General features: G+C 43.5%; 1 protein-coding gene across 13 annotated transcripts in view; it reads right to left on the bottom strand.

Annotated features, from left to right (window-relative positions):
- The window catches only part of SNX31 (sorting nexin 31), a 32,851-nt gene extending 14,161 nt beyond the window's left edge, over window positions 1-18,690 (bottom strand). For 6 of the 13 annotated variants that reach the window (XM_075141374.1, XM_075141371.1, XM_075141376.1 and 3 more), the window contains exons 1-5: window positions 18,570-18,690; window positions 18,421-18,495; window positions 11,642-11,756; window positions 10,483-10,547; window positions 2,101-2,211 (exon numbers count right to left, since the gene is read on the bottom strand). In XM_075141374.1, coding sequence (XP_074997475.1) covers window positions 2,101-2,211; window positions 10,483-10,547; window positions 11,642-11,756; window positions 18,421-18,495; window positions 18,570-18,635 — 432 coding nt within the window. In that variant the 5' untranslated portion in view covers window positions 18,636-18,690. The other 7 variants (XM_075141372.1, XM_075141381.1, XM_075141378.1 and 4 more) reach the window with 7 other exon arrangements.
- Between the last annotated feature and the right edge of the window lie 5,672 nt (window positions 18,691-24,362).

Below are 24,362 nucleotides of genomic sequence, written 5' to 3'. Positions count from 1 at the left end.
CCAAGTTAAAATTAGAAAAAACACATCCATGAGGTTTTCCTTATACTTGTTAATATCAGGGCTATTACCAGAGAGGGCAGCAGAGCATAAAAATCACTTGCCTCACACTCAGTTCAGACACCAGGTATAATGGGAAGAAAGTTTCAGAAGTCCAAACAGAAAAGACAAAAAAGTGAATATTAGCAGCACCATCTTTCATTCTGTCTGCCTCTGTGCTAATAAGTCCCCACAAATTACTTTAAGAAATGAGCCACAGAGCTTCAACATGTTGTCCCTTACTAGCATAATACTAAGCGTACCAGACAACATTTCCCAGGAATGTCAAACACAGATCTCTGATTCAGTAGGACTTAACTTATTTTATTTCTTGGATCAAAGCACAAGCTGGTATATGCTGCCTGAACACCAGGAGGTTAGGGAGTGCCCGTTGCAAAATCTACCTCCACTGCAAGAGAACAGTGAACATGGTAGCACATTGACAATGACGAAAGCTAAATAATTCCTAAAAGTCCTATGCTCATCTTTAAGACCACAAGAGAAGAGATGGTGTCTGCAGCATTTCAAACATCATTGTTTCTTTACAGTGCCACATAAACATTTAACATCTATAAATGCAATATACAAAGCAACATACGACACCACTGTCTGGCTTGGAAATGACCGTGACCCACTGCAAAACTAACAAGTTTATCAAGCCAAAATTATTAGTATTTTTTAAAGTATATTAGCAAATCCTTTCCTTACTCAAGGTCCCTGTGCAAGTCTCCTACCTAAAAATGTCTCCTTCTTCCACCCTATTAGTACCCAATTCCCTCTCCCCAAATCAAAATTCCTATCTCCCTGCCACCACCAACACTTTTAGCCTTCAGCATCTTCCACCCCCTAAGTCTCCTGTTGCAGGGTCTAAGGCCAGCTCTGACACTTACCTTCCCCTGGAAGAACCGGTCCCAGCATTGCCTTAGGTGGTGCAAACCCCATGGCAGAACAAAGCCAGCAAGGGGTTACCCTGTGTTATCCAACTCATGGTAACCGTGCAGAGATACTGCGTGTTCTGTGGCCAGACTAACACATGTCAGCCTGGTGGAGGAAGGCGAATACATGTTCAGCTCGCTTGTACCTATAGCCAGCTGAGAACTACCTCCACAAACTCAGATTGCAAAGGCACAACAGAAATACAGTACACAATTTTCTGTATGGTGAGAGGAAAATTTCAGATTCCCTTGACAAAGAAAGGTACCCATCTGGCAGCTGTACGCTTTGTTATTGCTGTTAAGATTAGGAAATAGGAGCAACTGAGGAAGAGGCTTCAGCTTTGCTCATGCACACACACATGCAAATACACAAAACATGCAGGGCCACTGCTGCTCCTCCTCTCCTGGCATAAGAAGGGAACCCCAGCTGAAAGTTTCAAACACAAGCCAGCCAGTTGTGTAAACAACATTTGGTTGCTACTGGTTTCAAAATGTAACTAGCAATTGTTTACTGTATGTATTATAACAGCTGTTATGGACATCCCAGAGCTACAGTGCTAGAACCATGCCAACACTGCAAAGGAAGTCCCACAGTTTCACAGCAAACATCAAGGGACACAAAACAAAGTAAAGAAGCATGCAGAAAAACAAGACATATCAGCTACACACTAAGTTTTAACGGCAGTGCACCAGTTAAGACATAAGCCAAGACTAGAGCATCATTTCTGACTACAGTGTTCAAGCACATTCACCCACACTGTGCTAAACCAAAGGGTGTTTAATTAAGAATGTGTCCCCATAAAGAATAGTATATATTTTCTGATTCTATCATACATGAAGGAAACATACATGGCTGAACTTGACAGCCAAATGCCATAGAAGCAGAGGGTCCATAACATTAAGAAGAGGTAAGTTATGGATAAATTAAGAACCAAAAAAGCTCACCTGCAAAATCGGCAATGCCCCCCACCTCCCTTGCCCCTGGTACTATAAACCCCTCAAAAACCACAGAAGATATTCTTGTATGTCTTCAGATAGGGAGTTTTATTCTTTCCTGACTGAAATTATCTTCATTTTTGCCCACTCCTCACAAATGGAAAATTTCAACACAATTCTAGAAACCCATTACCTCTAATATTCTTTCTGCAGTGTCCGATGTCTGGATATCAAGTCTAATATTGCTGCCATCAGCGAGGTAAACATCCAAAAAGGCTCTCTGGGTTTGGATCTTAAATGTATCCTGTTAGGTAGAAACAGAACACTGTTTTATTGCTTTCCATATTTCTGGAGCCCCTCTGAAGATGCTGATGCTCCATTTCCCTATTTACTCAAGTAAAATAAACAATTGAGATTACTGTTTACTAAGCAGTAAGTTACTAAGATTACTGTTAAAGCTTGCAGATGACAAAAAAAACATATGCAGAACAGCAAGTGGGAAGATACTGCAGAATTAGAGGAGGGTCACTTCGATGTTAAGCTGAACACAGGTTACCTAGGGTCTCAGTGTAGGAATGATGCAGTCACTGTCCCAGGAAGTAGAGACTCCAAAAAGAGGAGGTGGATAAATAGCTGCATGTGAATATTCAAAGCCACAATCTTGCCAAAAGGAAAAAATGCATCCCTGTACATATAAATAGGAAAATCTCCAGTGAGATTAACGAGGCTATAGTATCTTAATATTCCAGAGCCTCTGCTACTGGAATACTGTGCAGTGCCAGTGCCTGAGGTTCAAAACCACCGCAAATGGAAAGGGGATATAAAGAAGAAACCTGAAAGCATTTAGGTCATGAGAAAACAGGTCTCAAATAAGTGACCTCAGAGAACTGCCTTATGTCTAGACATAATAAAGGGGTGATTTGCAATCTGGAAAACTAAAGTACAGAAGCCAGATCCATTGGCTGTCAGCTGATGATAGACGCAGTCAGACTAGAAGTAAAGCACACATTTCTAACTATGAAGTAGTGGACAGGAATGGGGTATTCTCCACTAGTTTTATATCAAGACTTTATATTTTCATAAAAGATTTTCCTGAGCTCAAACTCAGGAAGCCCCACGCCTCGCTATGCATGAGAAGTCAGTTACTTGTTTCAAGAGGTTGGAGACTAGTTTGAGAACTCCCTTGGGGATGCATCTGGATGAGGTGGCAGAAACTCATCGCTGCAGCTCCTCTTCCTGTTGACTGTATCAGAGGACAGCAATGGTCCTTCTGGCATTTTTATTAATTAAGGAGAGGTACTTCCCTTGAGATTCATCGTGGAGCAAAATGCTGTAATTGTACATACCGCATGCAACATTAGATTTTAATTTCTTACATCCACCTTCGCTAGCCTGGTAGAAGATATGGAAGACTCCCTGGGAGCCCTTAGGTTTCAAGTACTCTCGATATCTTGCTGCAGAATCTTCATGGTGCCTGTAAATAGGAGCATCTCCTGACTCTTGCGATGTCAGCAAGAGCAGGGTGGCAGGGCTGACATTTATGCTGTGTGCTCCATTACCCCTCTTTGGGTACCCTGGAGAACATGCTAGGATGTATGACTCCAATTAACTAACTCAGCTCAGATTGGTAACTTTTTTGGGTCAGAAAGACCACATTTTCCAGTAAACTTGGCTTAATTAAGAGTTATTTCAAGGTAAGATCAAATGCAAACAAGAAGTGTTTTCTTCCACAACATCTAAAAATTAAGAACATGTTATCAAAAGTTTGTAGAATGATATGTGGGGAAAAAAGATCTTGAGGAAAACCAAAACAAAACAATTTTTTATTTAAACAGACTTATTTTATTTAAAGACTTCCCACAGATTTTCCTGACACCCAGTATTTCACCTAGCTGCATGTGTATACATCTGCTTGCACATATTAAAGAACAAGAGAACCTCTTCTCAAGGCCTTAGACAATGCCCTGTCTGAAGTCCTTCTGGGGATCCACACAGATTTAATCTTTATCCCCAAACAAATTTCATTCTTATGCAGGAGACAGGTCTAGTCATTCCTCCTAATTAAAATAAGCGTTACTTTGCTTCTGTGGAGATACAAAAGTCCTTCTCCCTTACATCGAGGATCATCTCCTGTGCTTACCCAAGTACTTTACTACTTTCCTCAAATGGGAAGGAGCAGACACTTCCTCGCAAATGCCTTTGGTGCACTTATTTTGGTATGAAACATTTCACATGTGATAAAAATGTATGTGAAATGTGGAACAAACATGGGATGAAAACATCAGAATGAGATAAAGACATGTAACTCATTACTGACCCTCAACAAAGAGCAAGCAGGTCACTATACAGCCAGTTTACTACCCAGGACTCAGCAGTGCTGGAGGTGAAGGCGAGCGCAAAGGCTCACACACCGCAGTAAGTGCTTCTGGGCGTGGGCTGCTAATGCTGAAGCTCCCATAGGGAAAGGGCATGGAGGACCTTACGCATCTACTTCAGATCCTCACTGCTGCTCCTGCAGCTTTCACAGCCTGGGTACAGGCCACCTGGTCCACTGTGGCAGCCCAGGGTCAGAGACACAAAGGTCACTTTACCCTTCTGCCACTCAAAGGGAGTCACACCTCGCAGCACCCTACCCTACTTGCCACCTCACTACTCAGCAATCATGAGGGGAAAAAGAAAATCACGATCCAAACTTTCAAGCTACTTCCAAGAAATTTGAGTTCTCCACAAATACCATGCAACATATTAGTAGGCAGATTAATCTGAAGCTCTACAAGAAAGGATGTATTAGAGAAAAGAAAATCTCAGTCCCATCTAGAATGGTCACATCAAGTATCACTGTTGAATACTTAAACCAGTAGTTTCCACAGTCGTCTTTTAAAAACTGCTTTAATTTATCTTATTGACTCTACTGAGCTACACACACAGCTTCATTTCATGGTCTTGGGGACAAATTCCCTACTTTCTTATCTCCAACTTTTGATTACTGTTCTCTTAATATGGCTATGACACAGCAAACAAAAAATAAGAGTTATCTTAAACTGTTGGGTTTGGGGATTTTCCCCCCCCCCTTTATCACATGCTTTTACCCCAGAAGGCAGAACTGTCTGTGCCAGAAGTTCCACACATTGTTCAGTGTTATAAATATTTGTGTTTAGCCTCTTATCAGCGAAGTATTGTTGAGACCAAAAAAATTTACTTACATAAAAACAAAAGGAGGAAACAGTGCAGTTTGTAAGGCAGGAGAAGACAGTGTTAAGTGAAGAAATACAAATACAGACATGTCCCTAAAACAACACAAGAGACTCCAACATAAGTTTAATACAAACACAAAGGGAAGAGCATTTATCAGTGTTAGCGATAATCCATTTAGTAAGTGCACATGGCAATCCCAACCACTTCCAAAATGGACAGAAAAATAGTTTTGAAAGAAATTTGCAGCAGTGAGTCAGAAAAGTTCAGATCTTCTCCCAAGCTACTATTTTAGTTTTGGAAAATGCAGTAGAGTCATTGTCTCATCTACTTCAAACAGGCACCAATATCAAAAAACCTGTATTTTGGCAACAGCACATGTTCAGTAGTACTTTTGCTACAGTTTTGCTCCTGAAATTCAGGGAACATGCCATGTAACTAGAATTGGACACTTTCTTGTATCCCTTAATACTGCTTATTTGAATCTTCCCTTAGCGCTGTCACTATTACCTGTGGTAAAAATCTCCTGAAACATCTAGAACTGCTGCCCACTCCCCACTTGCCTGCCCCAGCAGCTTGAAGTGCAGCTCAGTCATTAATATAAGAACACAGAATAATACAGAGCTGGTGAGGGATTTTCTCCATTTTTTGGTTTTGATGAAAAGAACAATTTTTGGGGAAAAAACCAAACAAAACCCACAAAACCAACAAAAAACCCAAACAAACAAAACCCAGAAAAAGATATCTATTATATAGTTCCCCCACAGTTTTCCATTAGAAAACTTAAAATTAAGTGGTTTTGTTTTAACAGAAGTCAACGCCAATCTGAACTCTCGGCAAGCTCTCAATGAATTTGTTGCTCAGCTAAGCAGCATGGGCCATAAAAGAAGAAATGGTGAGAACAGAGGCCCTTATTACAACATATTTGAAAAGAACAGCAGGTCAGGGGACTGAATTGCATCTTAATATTGAAACAAAAATAAAACAGACATCCTTGTATTAAAATTCTTCAGAAATTCTATGCCAGAAACCTTTCCTGCTGGCCAGCACACAATAAAAGTCTTAAAGTATGGGAACTTCCCACATGAAATTCAGATTCCTGGCCAGCTGTACTTTTGAAATAGAAGTTCATAAATAAGAAACCCAACCTGGCTTGATATGAAAGAAATAACATTTTTAGAGCAGTGCTGAAATCGTAGATACTCAGCCTGACTTCTGTTTGTATACATACACATCCAAACACATTTGTGAGTTACTGTGAGCAAGTACAGAGGAATATTACAAACGTGTATTCCTCCATTGCGTGCACAAATGGTAAGTGCGTTGCAGAGAAACAGAGGCTGCATGGTCAGAGACAGGGGCTCTATCCCAAGAAAATGCAGCCCATGATCAGACCAGCTTTGATTCCTGGTAACACCTGCAGATTTCTGGGTTACATTTTACCTACACTCTCAATAGCAAACACACCACAGCTCTCTTATGGTATTCAATTCTTGGCCTCATGCTTGTTCTTTGGAAGGAAACCACCTTACATCGGAGTCCTTTGATGAAGGACCACATAAGAACACTGCTTTTTGCCTGTTATCAGGCACTGGTTGGCTCTATTTGCTCAAGTACTCAGAAACTTTTCATCTGTCCTTTTGCCAACACCTGAATTCTTTTGCTCATGCTAAAGGCTGCTGTTTACCAGCAACACAGACTGGAAAAGATCGGCCTCCTAGATCACTAACTCCAAACCTCTGCTGCTGCAAAGAAATATGTCTCAATTTTATTCATAAATGCATAATGACTGGCTGCCCTCACAGTTGCATCCTGAATACATCACATTACTCCATGGGTGCCCAATACAGAGACAGACCATGATCTCATATTTCATTCAAGGATATAGATGAGTTGCATTAAAATGAGACTGATAGGAATGTATGTACCTGCTCATACCATCTTTCTCCTGATGAAAAAGGAGAAGGCATGACACAGCCACAATGGTCTCATCTTGTTAATGACTTCTTGCAAGAACTGTGCCATTTGTCCTAAGGGCTGGAGGTAGTGGAGCACATATTGAATCTGTCTCTCCAGCTTGGTCACTGGCCAAGTTTGCAGAGTTTGGAAGAGGGGAGGGGCAGGGAGGTTATGGGCTACGTTGTTCAACTCTGCTACACGATAGTGTTGGTAAATATTTCAGCAATGTTCGTTTTGAGCAAAGCATCCATTGTGCCAAGCTGCTTCCCCATTTGTCAGGAGCCTTGCTGTCCCCTGACAACTTCTGCCATGAGATTAGGTTGCTGGGGAAACAGCCAGAGCATGCCTGCTATAAGGAGCAAACCACAACAACCTATGCAACAGGTAAAGGTGGTGCTGGGCAAAAACAGGGGCCTGGAAAGCAGGGTTAACCTGCATGGGCTTGTCTCCACTTCAAAAGTTTGCCCTGTTAGATATGATCAGGGGGATATAGCTGGTTGGTGTGATGCTGAGTGCAGATACAGATGAGTCATATTCAACACTGTCAGGCAGCTGCAGTAAAGCCATGGTCCTTGCACACCACTACCACTCCAGGGAGTGCTGGTCTCAGCATACCCTTCACAACCCCATTCAGAAGCAAAACACAGGACAAGGACCAAAAAGGTCTTAAATTCAGTTTGATTTTTCCTTTGCATCTTCTGTTTTAGTCACATATACAAATATCTTCAGCTAGAAGCCTAAATACTGCTGTTTTTAAGACAAGCCAAGAAAACAAAGCAAGCACTAGCAGACTACCTGAGAGGACAGCTCTATTCTCTCTTATAATGGAAGACAGAAGTGAAGGTGAAAAAAGTCAGCAGTAGAATTTTTAGGAAAAAAAACTAGCCTAGCAATCTCATTCGCCTCTGGTTTCCTATCTTCTCATTCTATTAAAACTGAAGGTTTCTATTACAAAAGCTGCACTGGTTTTATCTGCAGACAGACCTGTGCTCAATAAACAGCTGTGGTGGCAGAAAAGTGGCTGACTGCTTCCCGTTCATCACCACCTGCAGTGCGGTCCCTCTGCCACTTCTCCCACATTAGCTGGCAGGTTGCTTGTACAGGTGTGCACTAGCTTGTTTCAGGTAGCCAAGACTGACTAGTCAAAGCCAGTCCATGTCATTGACAGAAAAGGAGCATGCTATTTCACCATTTTAATGATGTTTTACTCTTGAATCTTTCATTAATCATCCCTCTTGCAATGTAACATAAACAAGAGCAAGTTTGGGGTAATGCCTGGTTTTAACACTAAGTAGCATTTAACAGTGAAACCCTAACTATGTTTTCACTCCTAAGCAACGGGTAGGACGCTAAGTGCTGCCTACACATCTTCAACAATGGAGAAGGAAAGAACAGTACAGAGGTGCTTTAAAGATTAACTTCACTCCATGTCTTTCAAGGCTGTTACAGAAATGTTGTCACTCTGCCATAAAACATCTCACAAGTCACAGTACCTAATAAATACTGCAACATGCACAACAAAGCAAGTCTGTTGAGATTCTTTAATAGCCAAAATTAATACTTATTCACCCATCAGTTACACCAGTTAAAGGCACTGTGCGCAGCTAATGACAGTGGATGCACTCCTGTCTTTCACAAAGTTATTCGATCTCTCTTAGGAATTTGTTCTTTACCATGATGAAAGAACACATAAAGCACTACTGCTATTTGTATTATGAAGCAGTAATTTCTGTAAGCACAACCATTTTAAGTTTAAATTGTAAACAAAAAAAGCTGGAGAACTACTGTCTTTGCCAAGCAGGAAGCCTAAACATCGTGTATGAAAATACACTGTATTGTGGAACAGAAATTTGACTTAATATTATGTCTTGAGAATGTACTTACACTAACACTTAAGGTATAATTCAGTGCCTACCTTGAACTCTACCAAATAAGTGACTGCTTTTGGCAGCACAGTCATCGTATGCCTTAATAAGCACACACACATATGTACATAACCTGTAAATCAAGTAAGTATTACATATGTACTTATCAAGTCACCCCTCTTCACCAAAAGGTCCTGCCGTAAAGAAAAACCTAAATATACAACATCATTTCTGATGGTATGTTAAGAGAAATCCACAATACTGGCATGCCAAAAGACATCTTTAAACACTGCAAACATGCATTTTGAAGAGTTATTTCCTGCCAGAACTTTGTCAAAAAAAGTCAGTTGGCAGTGTTTGAGGGCATTCCTGATGGATTTAACTTTCTTTAGCAGACCTCTTATCAGTCTCATCAAGACTAATTAAGACTCAGTAGTAATTACTGGGAGTTATCTGTAGGGCTATAACAGGCATTGGATCAGAACTAAAGAGAGGCTGCTTCTCACAAAAGAAATCCCTAATCAGAAAGGGGCTTTTCATTCACTGTCTTGAACACCTCAGTAGGTCCAAATTTAAGAGACTGTAAATAAAATATACTTTTTATTTATGAAGTATATAGGAAAAACCTTTCTAGAATTTGTTAGGAATACTTCTTCACACCATTTTCTATAGCCTTTCTGAACTCTCCTTACATACCTTAATCACACATAGCAAGTGAAGTGCTCTCGAGTCACAAAGCTCTTACTCAGTCCATCAAGACATCCCCTCTCCAGAACAACTCACTGCAAGCGAGGTTACAGCAGCACCAGCAGCATGCCAAGCACTTCCCAGAAAACTAAAGCAGCATCCCTTCTGTGAAAATGCTTTTGGAGTCATACTGCACCCACCTGCTCCAAAATACTACTATCCTCATAAGAACCACAGCAGCTGGAAAGGAGGTAAGGGAAGAAAAGGGACCTTGCAGTAGTCAGACACAAGCAAGAGCTATCCAGGCGCCAAGCCTGCCAAAGAAAGATCACACATGTAATGGACCACATTAAAAAGGATTTCAAAAGTCATCTAGGTTTGCAACAACCCAAATACATGCCAGATTCTGCCCATCACTACAGTTGCAAGATAAGAGAACATGACATTTTCACAGCAGTCATCAATACACTTATCAGCCCAAAGCACTGACACTACCAAAAAGCATTTACAATTGCAAAATCCAAGAATGTGTGTAATCCTTCTATTGAGTTCTCACAAAGACTCTTCTGGGAACTGTTTAGAGGCAAAAGATTCATCAGATATGCCACAGGATATAAAAACAAAGCAAATAGTTCTTCCCATGTGAGAAACAAGTTTGTACATGGACAAAACAATAGCAATACTATTATTATTGCCACCCAGATTTCACAGAGAACACTCTGTCATTGGAACTCGCTGCTTTACAAGACAGACCAATACGCTAAGAACACAAGGAAAGGAAGATAGCAAAGGAAGCCTTGAACTCAGGAGGTAGGATAATATTTCAACTCTTTCATATAACAAACTATTTGGCTGAAAAATTCAAAACTTACCTGCTGTAGCTTTCGGAAAAAACCTATGAAGACATCACTGTTGGTAATATTTGAATCCAAAGTAACTGAAAAACAAGAGGAAAATGGGGAGGGAGGAAACCAAACTTAGCCAAAAGATGAAAAACACGGCTAGTGTCTAAAGACAAGATGTATACAATCTGACGGTTGGTTAAACCGTCAGTGCTACTTTACTCATCCTTTGATTTCTGCACAGCTACCTTTACTAGCCTGTTGTTAAATCACTGAAGCTATGAACAGTGCAAAATACATGTAGTGTTGCTGTTCTCCCAAAACAAGTAAGGTTCTTGGCAATGTAATGCCGTGATCACCCATGGCCAGTAACTCTAAAAGGAACTGTTGAATACTCGAGTGAAAAAGATAAAATAATCACTAAGTAAGATTTTAAAGACTAATCTTGGGTTTCTGTTTTGTAAGTCTTGGCACAAAGTATCTGAGGCCAGAGGCTACAAAACCTCTTTAAGCGCATCCCCTCACACACCCTTCTTTCTGGGTAGTTGAAATGGTTACATTTTTTTATTTCTTGGCTTACATGAAACTCAGGAGATGGATTCTAGGGATCCTGCAGACCTGGTTTATAGCATAACTCATTGTGCCTGAGATTTAATTTTTCTACAAACTCTTGTTATAATTCTCATAAGTCTGCCTGGAAACCCTTGAAGGGAAGAGTTCTATGTAGAGCCCAGTTCCATATTACACTTCTACCAGTCCAAGTGCCTGTCTTTTTTGCCTCCCTCTTTTACCCACCAGCCATGAGTTCTCACACCCGGCCCCATGTCAGCTCTGGCAGTTGTGAAGCAGCAGGGATGGATGGCTCAGCTCATTGATCCGGAAGAACAGAGAATGGCCAGACTACAGGCTCTCACCAGAAGGCCAAGTTGGCTTAAGTTTAGTGTGAAACTGCACCCTTTTGGGAAAGCTGCAGAAAGGCAGCCGCTTCAGAAATAAGAGAAACATGATATGCTGCTGTTCTAGAGCCAGTGAACCAACAGACAGGACAGGGCTGCAACGCTTAGCCCCAGACTTTTAGATACACCCTTATTCAGCTCAGTATAGGAGCTGCAGTCACAATTGTAGACACATCCTCAAAGGTTTAAGCCCTATGTATGAAAGCTGATCAGGTTGTTACAGCCAAGCTTACCATTCTGAAGGTACTGCTCTAGCTGAGACCGTCTCTCATCTGCCATCGACTTGGTCATTGCCAGGTAAAACTTTGGAGGGAAAGCAGGCACGGCACTCCCAAAAAGCTGCCTCAGCTGCAAAACAGCCAAAGGAAAGCTCCGCATCAGTGAAGAAGTATACATAGTTTCCAAGGAGCTTTCAATGCTCTCTTATTTTGACAGTGAGACATGATGACCTACAAAGGGCATGGGGTACCCACCCAGCACCTCCCTGATGACCCTCAGGGCCCACAGCGAGGGCAATGCCTTTGCCCAGGCAGCCACCAGAAGACAGCCCAAGTGAGCAACCTCTTTTGATGGGTTTCTCATTTTTACAGTCTTACCACTTCTGAGCTCCTGCTCCAGAAAAGTAGCATTGTATTAACCTTATCAGCTAGGTCTTAAACACCTCATAGACAAACAAGATATGATTACAGATGTCTTCTCTTCCTAATATGTCCATACAGCATTTCTTTGATCTATACTTTTCAAGGGCTGGTGACTTCTGCCCTTGACTTGTGGTACCTCAGAGGCTCTTATTATTTTGTCCGTGAGAGGTAGTAACTTTTATCAGATCACCTAATACTGTCAAAGGAAAAAAAAAAACCAAAAACCCACAAAAAACAAACAAGCAAACAAAAAAAAAACCAAACAAAAAAACCCAACAACAAAAACCAGAGAATCTTTCAGGAACACAAACTATCTGAAAGTTTGATTCTTCCTCCAGCTATATCAATCGGCTAATAAGAGCATAATGTCTCTGTACAAACTCTACCTCATTTATAAACAGACCTGAAAGGACTAGAGAACCACAATTACATTATCTTATGGTAACATAAGATAGTTCCAATATAGGTTTGGGCAGTAGTTGGTCAATTGGAAGTGTAAAAATTCTCTGCTATAGGCAAATTATCTCAAGAGAAAGATGAGCTATGTTTACCTTCCCAATATGCACATTACTAAACACAGCAAAATACAGCAAATTTGCCTGGAAACACTCCTTCACTTAAATCAAAACAATATGGCATCTAATCAGTAAAATGAGACTCCTATAGTACGCTAAGACATTACTACTAATTAAATTTTAAGCACCAGTATTCAACTCAGCAATTAGTGTCACTAAATCCTGTGCAAGATGACATTTTCCCTCTGGCCCCAGCTGCCCAAGTCTTTCACATGACTCCAGCAGCTGAAGCCTGAAGAAAAAAAAAACAAAAAAAGGTGCAAGAATTAGCAATACCTTCTCCTGCCGGTTGGCTAAAAACAGGAGTGAGGCATATTCTCACAGCTCCACTTTCCCTACATTGGCAACACACTGCTATTTCTGAGTTCTTTATTATTAGATATGCGTGAATTGCTCTGAGATACACAGCATAAAAGAGTTAGATAACACTACGTCTTTTGGTTTTATGTAAAGCTAACAGTAATAGCTAGTATAGAGTGCTTTTTATCTTCAAAGTCCTTCACACATGTGATCTTCCCCCAGGGACTGAAAAATATTATCTCTGCTCTACAGGCAGGCAAACTGAGTAGATACAGCAAAAAAATTTGCCAGAAGTTGGAAAGTCAGAGCCACATTGACAACAAGGAGGTCCTCTTTCTTCCCTCTGCGTTCAGGCCATGCCTCACCTACACAAAATGGTGCTGTCTGTTATCATGAGTTTGCACAAGCCAAGACTCTGGCCTACTTAAAAAAATAATTAATTCATCTCAGTGCTGGCTGCTTGGTCAGTTTCTTGAAATGCAATTGTGTGTCCTCGGGATTTGGGCTACAGAGAAGAGAAACTTCTCCCAACTGATCAGACTTTTTCACATCTCAAAGAATTAAAGAAAAATGCCCATAAACTTTAAGTGTGTATTTGTGTACAGTGCTGAAAGTCAACCAGATCATCAGCCACCAGCATGAAATTTCATTATAGCAGAATGAAACTAGCCAATATTTGTCTTCACAAACCCAACAGCCTAGGGTACATTTTAAATGCAAGTCAACAACACCACCGTACCTGATGGTGCCAGGTGCCAACTGCCTGCTGCCCTGCCAGGCCACCACCACCACAATAGATGGGTCTCCTACCCAAAATCTGCTTCTGACCATTTTTTTCAAGGCTCTGGGTTTGTTTCTGCAACCTAAAGCCACTCCACAGAAGACACGTGTCTGAGCCCCAAGCCAGGGTGCCCTGTGCACTGCCGTTTTCTCTTGACTGGACCTAGTTGACCAGACAGGTACTTCCAAGCCATCCTGCTCCACAAGGTCCAAGGGGAGGACTCCCATCCTTTGGCCTCTGCGTGCCTGACCAAGCAGCTTCTCTGCAGACATTATGTGCAGCTCCTGTCAACAACACACAGCAGCTGCCTGGGCCTGTCATGCCTCACAGCCCACAACCCAGCACCCAGTGGAGGCTGGGCACAGCTCCACTTCCAGCTCCCACTCCAGAGGCAGCTTCAAGAGCAAGTGGCAGGAAAGCCCACAGGAGACTGGATCACGAAAACAAGCTTAAATCTGAATGTGCTAGAAGCCCAGACAGGATGTTCCAACCTAGTGGAAGAGGTAGTTATTCTTCCTCCAAGATTTCCACCTAAAAGAGATAGAGCAGCTTCCCTAAACATGACAGGTTTAAGCTCTAAGAGGTAATCTCTCCAAAAAGGGGAGTAAAGACACATGCCATAGCTGGTGCTGTTTCTTTTTCATCTTTCTGCAATAAATATTCCCCTCCTCAGCAGGAGACATCATCAGTTTTAAAGTGCAGTCGACCAGAATTAATCATCTCCCACTTAGTCTAATCCCATAGGTTTGCTTTTTGGTGTCAGGTCCTGCCTATGCTGTCTAGACGAGCTATTTCACCCAGGGCCATGCTCCATCATAGGTGTGCAAATGCCAAAGTCAGACAGAGCACCAGAAACAAAAGTGCTAACCTGAAAAAAGTAGAGCAGCATTATAAATATAAAGATATTATGTATGGATTACATACAGAATGAACAGGCCTCTGGGCATTTCTTTCTCTATTAAAAAAAAAAGAGGAGACACTATTCTAAGATTAAAAATGCTTAAACATGTTTCATGTGACAATTAAAATATACATATGCAGAAACTGTCCAAGCAATCAAAGGTATCAGACTATTCAGGTACATGACTGGCTAAATGAAATTAAAAAAACATTTTCTATATTTAATTCCTTTTTACCAATTGTTTTATTGTGATTATCAGGTTTTTTAGAACTATTTTCCCAACAGTCATTCATACCAACAACAGATGCTGCTAACTGACTCAGTAGAGGCTGGCATCATGACCAGAATCCATCAGTGCTGCATTTCACTCTTAATCCTACAGAGGACACTTCCTATTTATTCCCTCCCTTGAAGTAAACCAGTGACTACTCCAACAATTGCAAGAAATAATCTGCTCCTGTCAGTCCTACAACAGAACATAGGTTCATTATTATGATACTCATTTAGACGGACACGTTAAGCAGCTGCCAAACTGAAAAGCCATTTGGCAAACATCACAACATCACAAAGGTGGAAACCAAGGAGAGCCTGTGTCCTCAGCAACTGTTCAATTTCGAGGAAATCCAGTAACATTTTTAGTGCACAAACCACTGTCCAGGTAATCTCTAGCCCCACTCTAGAAGTTTGTCACTTGTATATGCTTGCAAGAGAGCCTTACCTCTCCACAAGCAGAATAAAGACCCACAGCTCTATTAGGAGTGCTCTGGTCAGTGTGCAGTCCCCACAGAACTAAAGCCAGAGGAGAACATGGCTACAGTATAGAGCACTGCCTAGCTGTCCTTGTATAAATCTAGGGCCAAAGCTTAGATCCTTAAAATGCACATCCATCTGCCATCAACGCTCCTGCTGAAGCTGTTCACAGTCATTTGCAGAGAATGGCTACACAAGTCTTAGTTCAGCAAGTGCAAACAATAAGGAACACTGCCCAATGTGTATGGCATTCATCCTGAGCAAAGGGAGACGAGTCCTTCAGCTGTCCTTCCTACTGCTAATACTTAATACCTAAATACTCAAGACAGAGGAGGGAACGAAAACTGGATTTCCCACGACTGAATGCTCTAGCTCATAAAAGAAGGGGCAAAAGGGGAGAAGGTAGAGCCACCTCTGGACCCTCTTACAGCCAACACAAAGCCCCATCTCCCAGAGGAAGGTCAAGGGAGTAAATCCTCAGACCAAGACAGGCACCTTCTAGCAATCCACAGCCAAGTGCCTACTCCACAAGCGGAGAAAGGCTAAAGCTGCACTGCTCTCCTCAACATTTCTGCCAGCCTTGCCTAAGCAACTCCTTCTAAGCAAGATCTCTTTTAGGATATCATTCTTGGTTGTTCACACCTCCCTCTATACCATTTGCCTCCGGTGCTCAGCTTAAGGCTGAAAATCCCATTTGGAGGTAAGGCAATGTTGCTCAGAGTTAGTATACCTGCACCTCCCCATTCAACAATGTGTCCAAAACCTCATGCTCCATCACACTACACCGCCTCTGAACAGTTGCTCCCTTCAGACAGTCCTTTTGCAGAGAACAACTGCTCTGGGAGACAGCAAGGAACAGAGTTTGGGAGTATCAAAGAATAGAAGCACTCTTAGAATGTAAAGTGATGGGGAGCAGGAAAATGCACAGCAAGAAAAAAAGGGCAGGTAAGGCACAGCCTCACAAACAAAAGTTATGTGTCCTGATTTTGTATCACAAGTTAGGAGAGGAGCTTGTAGAGGTGGAATAGCAGTGCTTTAGAAATCGCCACTCTGAAGGAGATCAGACACAACTAGTCCAGCATCACATCCAACAGAGGTCAGAGACAGATCCTCCAGAGTAGTGTTCAAGAAATACCATCAAGTACAATCATGCAGAAATCTGTCCACGGGGGAAGCTTATTTCTAATTGACATCCTGCATCCATCACAGAATTGCTGCATCTGTGAGGTTTTGTGGACACTATAATGTGTGATCTGATCAGAAGGGTGAAATTACTGTATCCTGAAGTTTAAGAATTCTTGTGTGTGTGCATTTTTCTACCTTAACAGAGTATTTCAAGCAAAATAAGCAGAACAGGATATAATAATTATAGATGAGCAACCTCACATAAGTGAAGGGAAGACAATTAAGGGACAGCAGTGTAGTTGTAAGCTTCAAGACCAAGTATGGCAGCTACCAACAGCAGGAATGAAGGAGTGAAAAATAAAAATCAGCTAACGAGTTGTAAAGCCCAGCAAGCAGCAAACTGTCAGTTACAGAGGATGCAGAGAATGCTGAGAGCATTAATGAAGTTTAAAAACCTCTTGAGCAAGAAACAGTAAGCCTTAAAGAAAAAGCAAGCAAATACATAAGCTGCTTTATTAGTTCAGATATGTTATCCAATATGCTCCATTAACCAAAGCAAAATATTACTGTGAGAGCTCCCACAGGGAAAAGAATTGCAGAGCTGGGGCACAAGAACACACCTCAGCAGACGTTGCTTCCCATGGCAGCCCTACTGCTGACTCAACTGCCTTTTAGCTGTGCTACTCCAACTGCTTGTGCAGTCACAGAGTTGGGAGAGATGGACCGATCCCCACAGCTGGCTGAAAAACTGCTCCAGAGTGATCCCATCACTGCAACTGAGAGCACAGCAAGAAGGCTGCCAAAAGAAGGAGCATCTACCTAACCCACTACCATGAGAAGCATTCATCAAACAAGGCCCTAAAATAGGGCTGCCAAGTTAAATAAGGCTGCTCAGCAGAGATGACAGTGTGCACTCAGACTGATGGAAGAGCTGGGAGAGATTTCAGGTGGAGCCAAGGACTGGCAAAGGACAGAGGTCGGACTAGCAAAGAAAAGGCTGGTAGCCACTCTGCTTCCACAGAAGAGCTCTGCGTCACATGCATCCTTCCTCAAAGACAACCAGAGGAAGGATAGAGGGGAAAGGGACAGAGGCAACTCAGACAAGAAACAAAACAAAAGCAGAGATAAACAGGCAGATTCACCCTGAAATAATCCACTTCAGTTAGCTGGGGCTATGTATTATTCCCTGATGACCACTATTTCTTGGAATGCTCTAGGCCTGTGTTCCAGCTGTTTTGTAATTGCCTAGTAATTGCTTGTGTGGAAAGGGTCACTCCTGAAGTAAGTGCTTAGGCAATTTGGGCCAAAGGATCCAACACTCGGTTAACCCCTGGCTTGTCCAAAAAACCCTGCAACTGACTGTGCAATTTGCCTGGACTGACCTCTATACACTTTCTAGAGTTGTTCATAGGATTAAAGACCCCAGTAAGCAGTTGCATCTCTCCCCCAAGGCCAAGGAAAAGAGGCACCTGGAGCCCACAGATGCTGCTGCTTGGGTGATGTTTCCCATTAAGCCAGCTTACCATATCCTTCTGCCACATCCCTTTGCTTTTTTTTGGATTTACCTCAGTTGCCGCTGGATTTCACCCTGGTGCCCCGCAAGCAGCAGCTCTGCCCCTCCAACAGCACAGCATCGGGGGGACCAGGTAGGGTGTGAGGGCCAGATGGGAGGGCAGGGCACGGGTTGGGACCAGGCGCATCCTCCCTGTGGCGTTAGCATGAAGGAAGGCTTTAATAACGCGGATTTGGGCAGGAACAACTCGCTGCCCCATCCCACGCTGGGCCTGTGAGGGCCAGGAGAGTCCCTCCTGCTCCGCAGAACCTCGCAGGGGCCCGGCCTGGCTGCGGGGCCCCACAGCCGCCCGCACCCCGGCAGGCTACACCCACCGAGGCTTTTCGGGGTGCCCCCCCTACCCCGCCACCCCCGGCCGGCCCTCACCTGCGCGTCCCAGCGGCGGAGCTGGCTGTACCGCGCCTTGCCGAGCAGGAAGCCCTCCAGGCACACCGAGTACAGCTGCAAGCACACAGCCGTCAGACCCGCGCCCGGCCCCGCCGAACCCCACCGCCCGCTCCCCGCCCCGCGCCCACCACGTAGCGCCCCCCGCGCCTCTCCCGCAGCTCCTCGGCGGCGGTGATGCTGAAGTGCAGCTTCATGGCGAGGCCGGGCCGGGCCGTCCCCTCACGGCAGCGGCGGGGCTGAGGGAGGGAGGGAGGGAGGGAGGGAGGGAGGGAGGGAGGCGCCGGGCGGCGCAGGTGCGAGTAGGAGCGGGCGCGGCGCCAGGGGGCGCTGCCGCGGGGCGGGCGGCGGGCACTGAGGCGGGAGCGTCCCTCAGGCGCAGCCTCGGCGGCGGCTTTTATTTGAAATCCCTCCAGAAAGGGAGCCTGCGGGGGGGCGGCCTCGTTACGGCGAAGGGCGACGTGGGGGTGAAATTAGTGGTCAATAAGCGCCAAGCGGTGCCCGCAGGGGGAGCGGCCTGGCTGGGAAGGGCGGCGGGGTCACCCGGGGCGCTGAAGAGCCGGTGCCGAGCAGGGAAGGAGGCGGCCAAGGCACCCTGTTACAGAAGTCTCTGTAGGTGCGAATAGCACTGGGAAGGGGACTACGAAGTGATAATTCACTACGAAGTGATGATAATTCACTATTTTTCAAGGCACGAGAACTCGGGACCATCTGGTGAAAGGGGTACGCAGCAGGTTTATAAGAAATGGAAGTCCTTTTTTCCACACAGTGCCTCACTGGAGGTCATATATAGTTAAAATGGCAGGCCCATCTCTGGCCTGGGACTTCTGTTTATCACTAATTACCAGACAATAAAGGTGAGTTACGCTTGCTGTATTTCATAGTTTCCTCTAGCACATTTCTGGTACCCCAGAGGGAAAGGAGCTGGGGGAGCTGGGCCTTCTCCTGTGAATCACCGTGGAAGTCCTCGTAGTCTTACATGAGCAGTGCTGCTGGAGACATGAAATGAGTTTATCAACATGGAAATAATGCAGCTGAAATGCCTCTACTGCAAACTGGGGCCCGACATAAGCGCAGTACTCTGACCTCACCAAAAGGCCCTTCGTCAGAGGAAAAAAATTATTTCGGGAAGGCCGTGATTCACTGACCTGGGGAAAACCCCTTCCCAGCAGAACAAGGTTTGCACATATTTTTCAAGAAACAGGATTAACTGTGGGTATTCTGGAGAAAATGGAGAAGAGTAAGTAAAATAACATTGTGTAACATATTTGATTATTTGTTTTTCTTCATCTGTGCAGCCAAATATAACCAGTTTGACGACTTCTGGAGCACCCACACAACCGCCTTCTTACAGAGCCAACTTTGTAGCTCCTGCTGTCATAGCTACCCTGTTGTACCTGGGAGATGAGGCACCTGCACCCTGGGGAGCTCTGGAAGAGCTTTCCTTCCCCTCCTAAGCAAGGCCACTGTATGCATCATTGTTCACATCCCAAGCCACTTCGTAAATCCACATCTCCACTTGTAACCTGGGAGGCAAGGCGGCTGCATGATAAGTTTGATGGAAAAATGTGAGGTATAGGCAGACAGAGGAAAGATCTATGCTCCGGGCCACGGGCAGGAATTTTCGACTTCTGCTGTTGTTCTAGGATGGTGGTCTCTTCTCATCTGCCTGAATCTGGTTCCCCTCTGGAAAACTACAGGAGAGGAAACTGAGCTACCTTTGGTAGCAAATTTCTCTAACAGTGGCAAGAGACAGGATTAAGCAAGGTTCCGCTTACAGATGTGACAATGCAGTATGTTTGGGACCCACTTTTTGAACTGTAATCTCTGTTTTATGTCATCTGCTGCCTTCAGGTTTAACCTAGACCATGTGTAACTCAAGGTGCCAGTCACTGCAATGTGACACAACCAGTCAGCCTGCCAAGGGCATCGTTTTTGTTTTCTGAATGCTCAGATATCACATGGAACATTTTAAAGTGTGCTCAGAGGTATAAAAAAGTACATACCTCTGGACAGCTATAGCCAGCTGGAACATGACTTGATTAGGGATGTTTCATTAGCAGGTTACGTGGGAAGTAGGAGACTATTTGGCATAGATATACTGCTCTTAGTACTTAATGTGCAACAGGCCCATTATGTTGGCCCAGATTGTCATTTCCTTTTTTTCTTAATGATTACATTCAGTCCCAATACAACAAGTGAGAGATCTAAGAAAAGTTTCAAATTATTTTTTGAAAATATTCTTTCCTTTGTTCTTGTTGCCCAAGTCCTTCAAAGGGAGCTCCAACTACATGTACACCTTGTGGTCTTCATGTAGCTGAAAACATTTGTTTCAAATTTGTATTTACTCCAAATGCCACCTCCTAAGGATTTGTAACCCTGCCAGCTGTGTTTTCATTTGGATACAGCTACTATTACTGACCACATCCTACAGAAGGTAAGAGGGACTAAAAGCTTTCCTTCACAGAGGTAGTCGTACCACACAGATTCACAGTTGCCTAAGGAAAGCAGTTAGGCTGCTGGTGTGCTGAAATCTCTGCCTGCCTTGTTGGGGTTTTTTTTGTGTGCTTCTCCTGGCTTGTCACTTGAGGAAAAACCTGTGAAGAGGGGAGGCAGTGAGTGACACGCTGACCTGCGGCTCAGAAGGGACAGGATCCCAAATGCAAATTGTCAGCCGGTGGGAGGAGGGTGTACAAGGATTCACCAGGTTTCAAGTCTTCACATGAGAATAGGGAGGTCCTAGACTCACCTCCTTCGCTAGCAGTTGAGCTGCAGATCCTCTTTAAGTGAGCATGTTGCCTTTGAAACTCCATCAGAGGAGACCTGCAGCATTTCCCAGCCACATCTTGCAGCCTTCGAATGGCTTTTCATTGCAAAGGTGGCATGGGGCTCTTAGTATCACTTGCCATGATGTTGATGAGGCAGCTAATTGATGTAACGGGACGTAGGATGTGGTGTTCCTCTTTGTAAGGAAAGGACTATTTGATCAAAGGGAAAATGGGAAGGAGGCAAGGGAAACAGGGTGGTTTAATTCAAAGTGCCCACTTACATCATAAAAAGTAATCTGAGAAAAGAACTGAGACTTTTTTTACATCATAAAAAGTAATCTGAGAAAAGAACTGAGACTTTTTTGAGAGTAGCCTCTGATTCCAGTAAAGCCAAGCCTGTGCTGGATTTATTCAGGAGGCACTTCTAACCTCAAATCGCCTCTCAGGGACAACTCACATACATGGGAAGCTATGAAGAGTTCACTACTCCCACAAGGAGTGAAAACGTTGCTCCTGTTCAGGGAGCAACTCCAATGGAAGGATCAATCATAAAAATGGAGCTTCCTACTTAATCCCAAGTAGGATGGCCTGAAACGTAACTATGAAAGCCTAGTGAATTGTGGTCCCAAGAACAAGACTGTGCCTCTCTCTAGCGTGTCGGTTTGGACCACAACTCCTGGACCTTTTGAGAATAAATGCAAATCCTGGTTGTTTTTTGGGAGTGGTTTGGGGTTTTTTTTCAGTTATTCCAAGCAGAAATATGTCTATTAGATGCAGAATTCAGAAAACCTTTTTGCCAAGAATCCTAATCCAAAATGGTATGTGGCTGTCTTTTAACATCCAGTTGTCCATAGCGATCATTAACAATGCTCCCGACAAGGAAATACATTTTGGTGCAAGGACTGAAGATATCATTTATTCAAGGGTGGACACCTAATTAGTATAAACTGGCAACTGTAATGACATTGCCTGACTCAGGAACATCTTGATTTTCACCACCTTCTCCCCTCCTCTGCCAGGACCCAGTGAAATCCAAATTCCCTAGACTTCTGCAGAGCAGCAAAGAGAAAGCATGCAATCCAGATTACTCCTGCACCAAACCTTTCATTTAGTTGCCCATAAAGCCACATTCTGCTCGGGAAAGCGGATGGTGAATATAGTACCATTCATTCATTCAAATCACCATTAATTTCAGGAGCAGGCTTTTGGCTGCTGCTAAACTCTGAAGCGTTTGCTCTGGTTAGAATGGAAGACAGGGAAGGGCTGAAGGAATGAAATACCAGAGGATCCAGCAAAATCAGCTTAGCACTGGGTGGCTGCAGGGCGGTAGAGGATCAGTGTAAGCCTCTGACACATGCTAGGGGGAACGTGTGGCAGTAGGAAGTGACTGCCGGTTAGGCTGCCAATCAACCCAAGGGAACAATGCTCTACCTCTATTGAATAAATTGATTTTTCTGTGTGGTGCATTGTTTTACAGTAGTACTCTAAAGATACATTGATAAAGGCACTAGCAAACACATTGTTTACTATCTCTAAGGTCAAAAAAAAAAAAGACTACATTGATTAAATAGGGATCTGTGGTATACAGTGGGGAATTGTCATGTAATCAAGAGTGGGAAGAAATAAACCCAACCAACCCAGGGTTTTGTTTTCTTAAGCCGTCATGATCGCCTCAGCAGAATTGCCTCACTGTTTCCTTCAGAAAGTTACCTGGTATTTCAGGCTGGTACACATGCTAGTGCTTGACACACCCACAAGTATCTTGTACAAAGCTGGAGGAACCCCTCTTTTCCTCCTTTTTCAGTTTCCCCTTATGCAAGAGGTTAAACAACTTGCACACTCTTACAAAACATAAAAATTAGTTTGGTTTAACTCCAGCAGACTCACTGAAGACACATTACCTCTACTCTGGGGAAACAGGCAGGAGTGAGGTGGGCTCTTACTTTCCTGCTAGGACCCTGAAACTCCTGCAGGTCTTTATATCATCCTTTAGACCTTCCACTAAACCTTTAATATAATCCAATTCTTCAACATTTTTATTATGGTGCCAAGTATTTTTAGGTCTTTAAAACTGTCTCCAAAACTTTAGTGTTTTTATAGTTGACATTACATAAAATTAAGGTTGTACATTCAACTTCTTATCATGTACATATCTTGTTTGAACCGCCTCCTTTGTAGGATTTACCATCCAATTTCAAAAATTCTTATAGTCGTATACTTCAGCAACATTGCAAATTAAAGGCTAACCCAGTCTGCCTCTATCAGGACAGGACTGAACGTAAGAATTGTACAAGCTTAGCCTAATGCTTTTATAGTGAAGTGAGGGATTTTAAATAGGATTCATTTATGCCAGACCAATTCACCTCTCCACGCTAGGCTTATTTCTCAAATTCACAGAAAAAAATCCAGTCTGAAGATCTTTGCACAAGGGGAAAAATAAGGCCACTCTTGAATTCTTTTGTGGGACTTCAGGCGGCTACCGTAGGGCTTTAAGACTGCAACAACAGGCCCAGAGAACACTGGCATTCCCCCCATGCAACACGGATTTCAGAGAGCCTTCCAGAAAGAACTCACTAACCCCTTCCTGTGATTCCGTAGAAATCCTTCAAATACAGCAGCTGGCGCCCAATGGATCGCAGAGGCTAAGGGTCATGCCTTCCTCCATGACTAACACATCTTCGTTCCTTTCCCCCATCCCAGCCTGCCAGGTTTTTCTCTCCTCTGTAAAAGGAGGGCATGCCATCTTCACTGCTTCCTTTCTCCCCCTGCATTATCAATTTTGATTAAGCAGCTTACAGAGCCAATTATGGGCTAAACTGGGTACAAAATGCCTCTCTCATTCTGCAAGTCTGCAGAAAGTACTCCTTTAAAGGAAGGGGGGAAAAAAGCAAGGCACCTACTGTAGGATAACCCATCTGTAGATGGGCAACTGCTTACTTACACATTCAAAGTTTGTATTGCATCAAAAGCTCGTTTTTCTCTCTCTCTTCATTATGCATTTAAGTTAGATAGATCATGCATTTAACAGTTTTAATCCTGCAAAACTCTCCACCTCAGTAAGGTCCTGCAGCACATTAAACAGCTCATGTGCTAGTGTTGGCTCTTCTCCCTTTTGCTGCCATTGGTCATTGGCTTAGATGCTCTTTTTAGTGACGA

This window comes from Calonectris borealis, chromosome 2, assembly GCF_964195595.1.
Source record: "Calonectris borealis chromosome 2, bCalBor7.hap1.2, whole genome shotgun sequence".
NCBI lineage: Eukaryota > Metazoa > Chordata > Aves > Procellariiformes > Procellariidae > Calonectris > Calonectris borealis.
The sequence above is the reverse complement of the archived record's forward strand: the minus strand, read 5'-3'. Positions and strand labels throughout refer to the sequence as shown.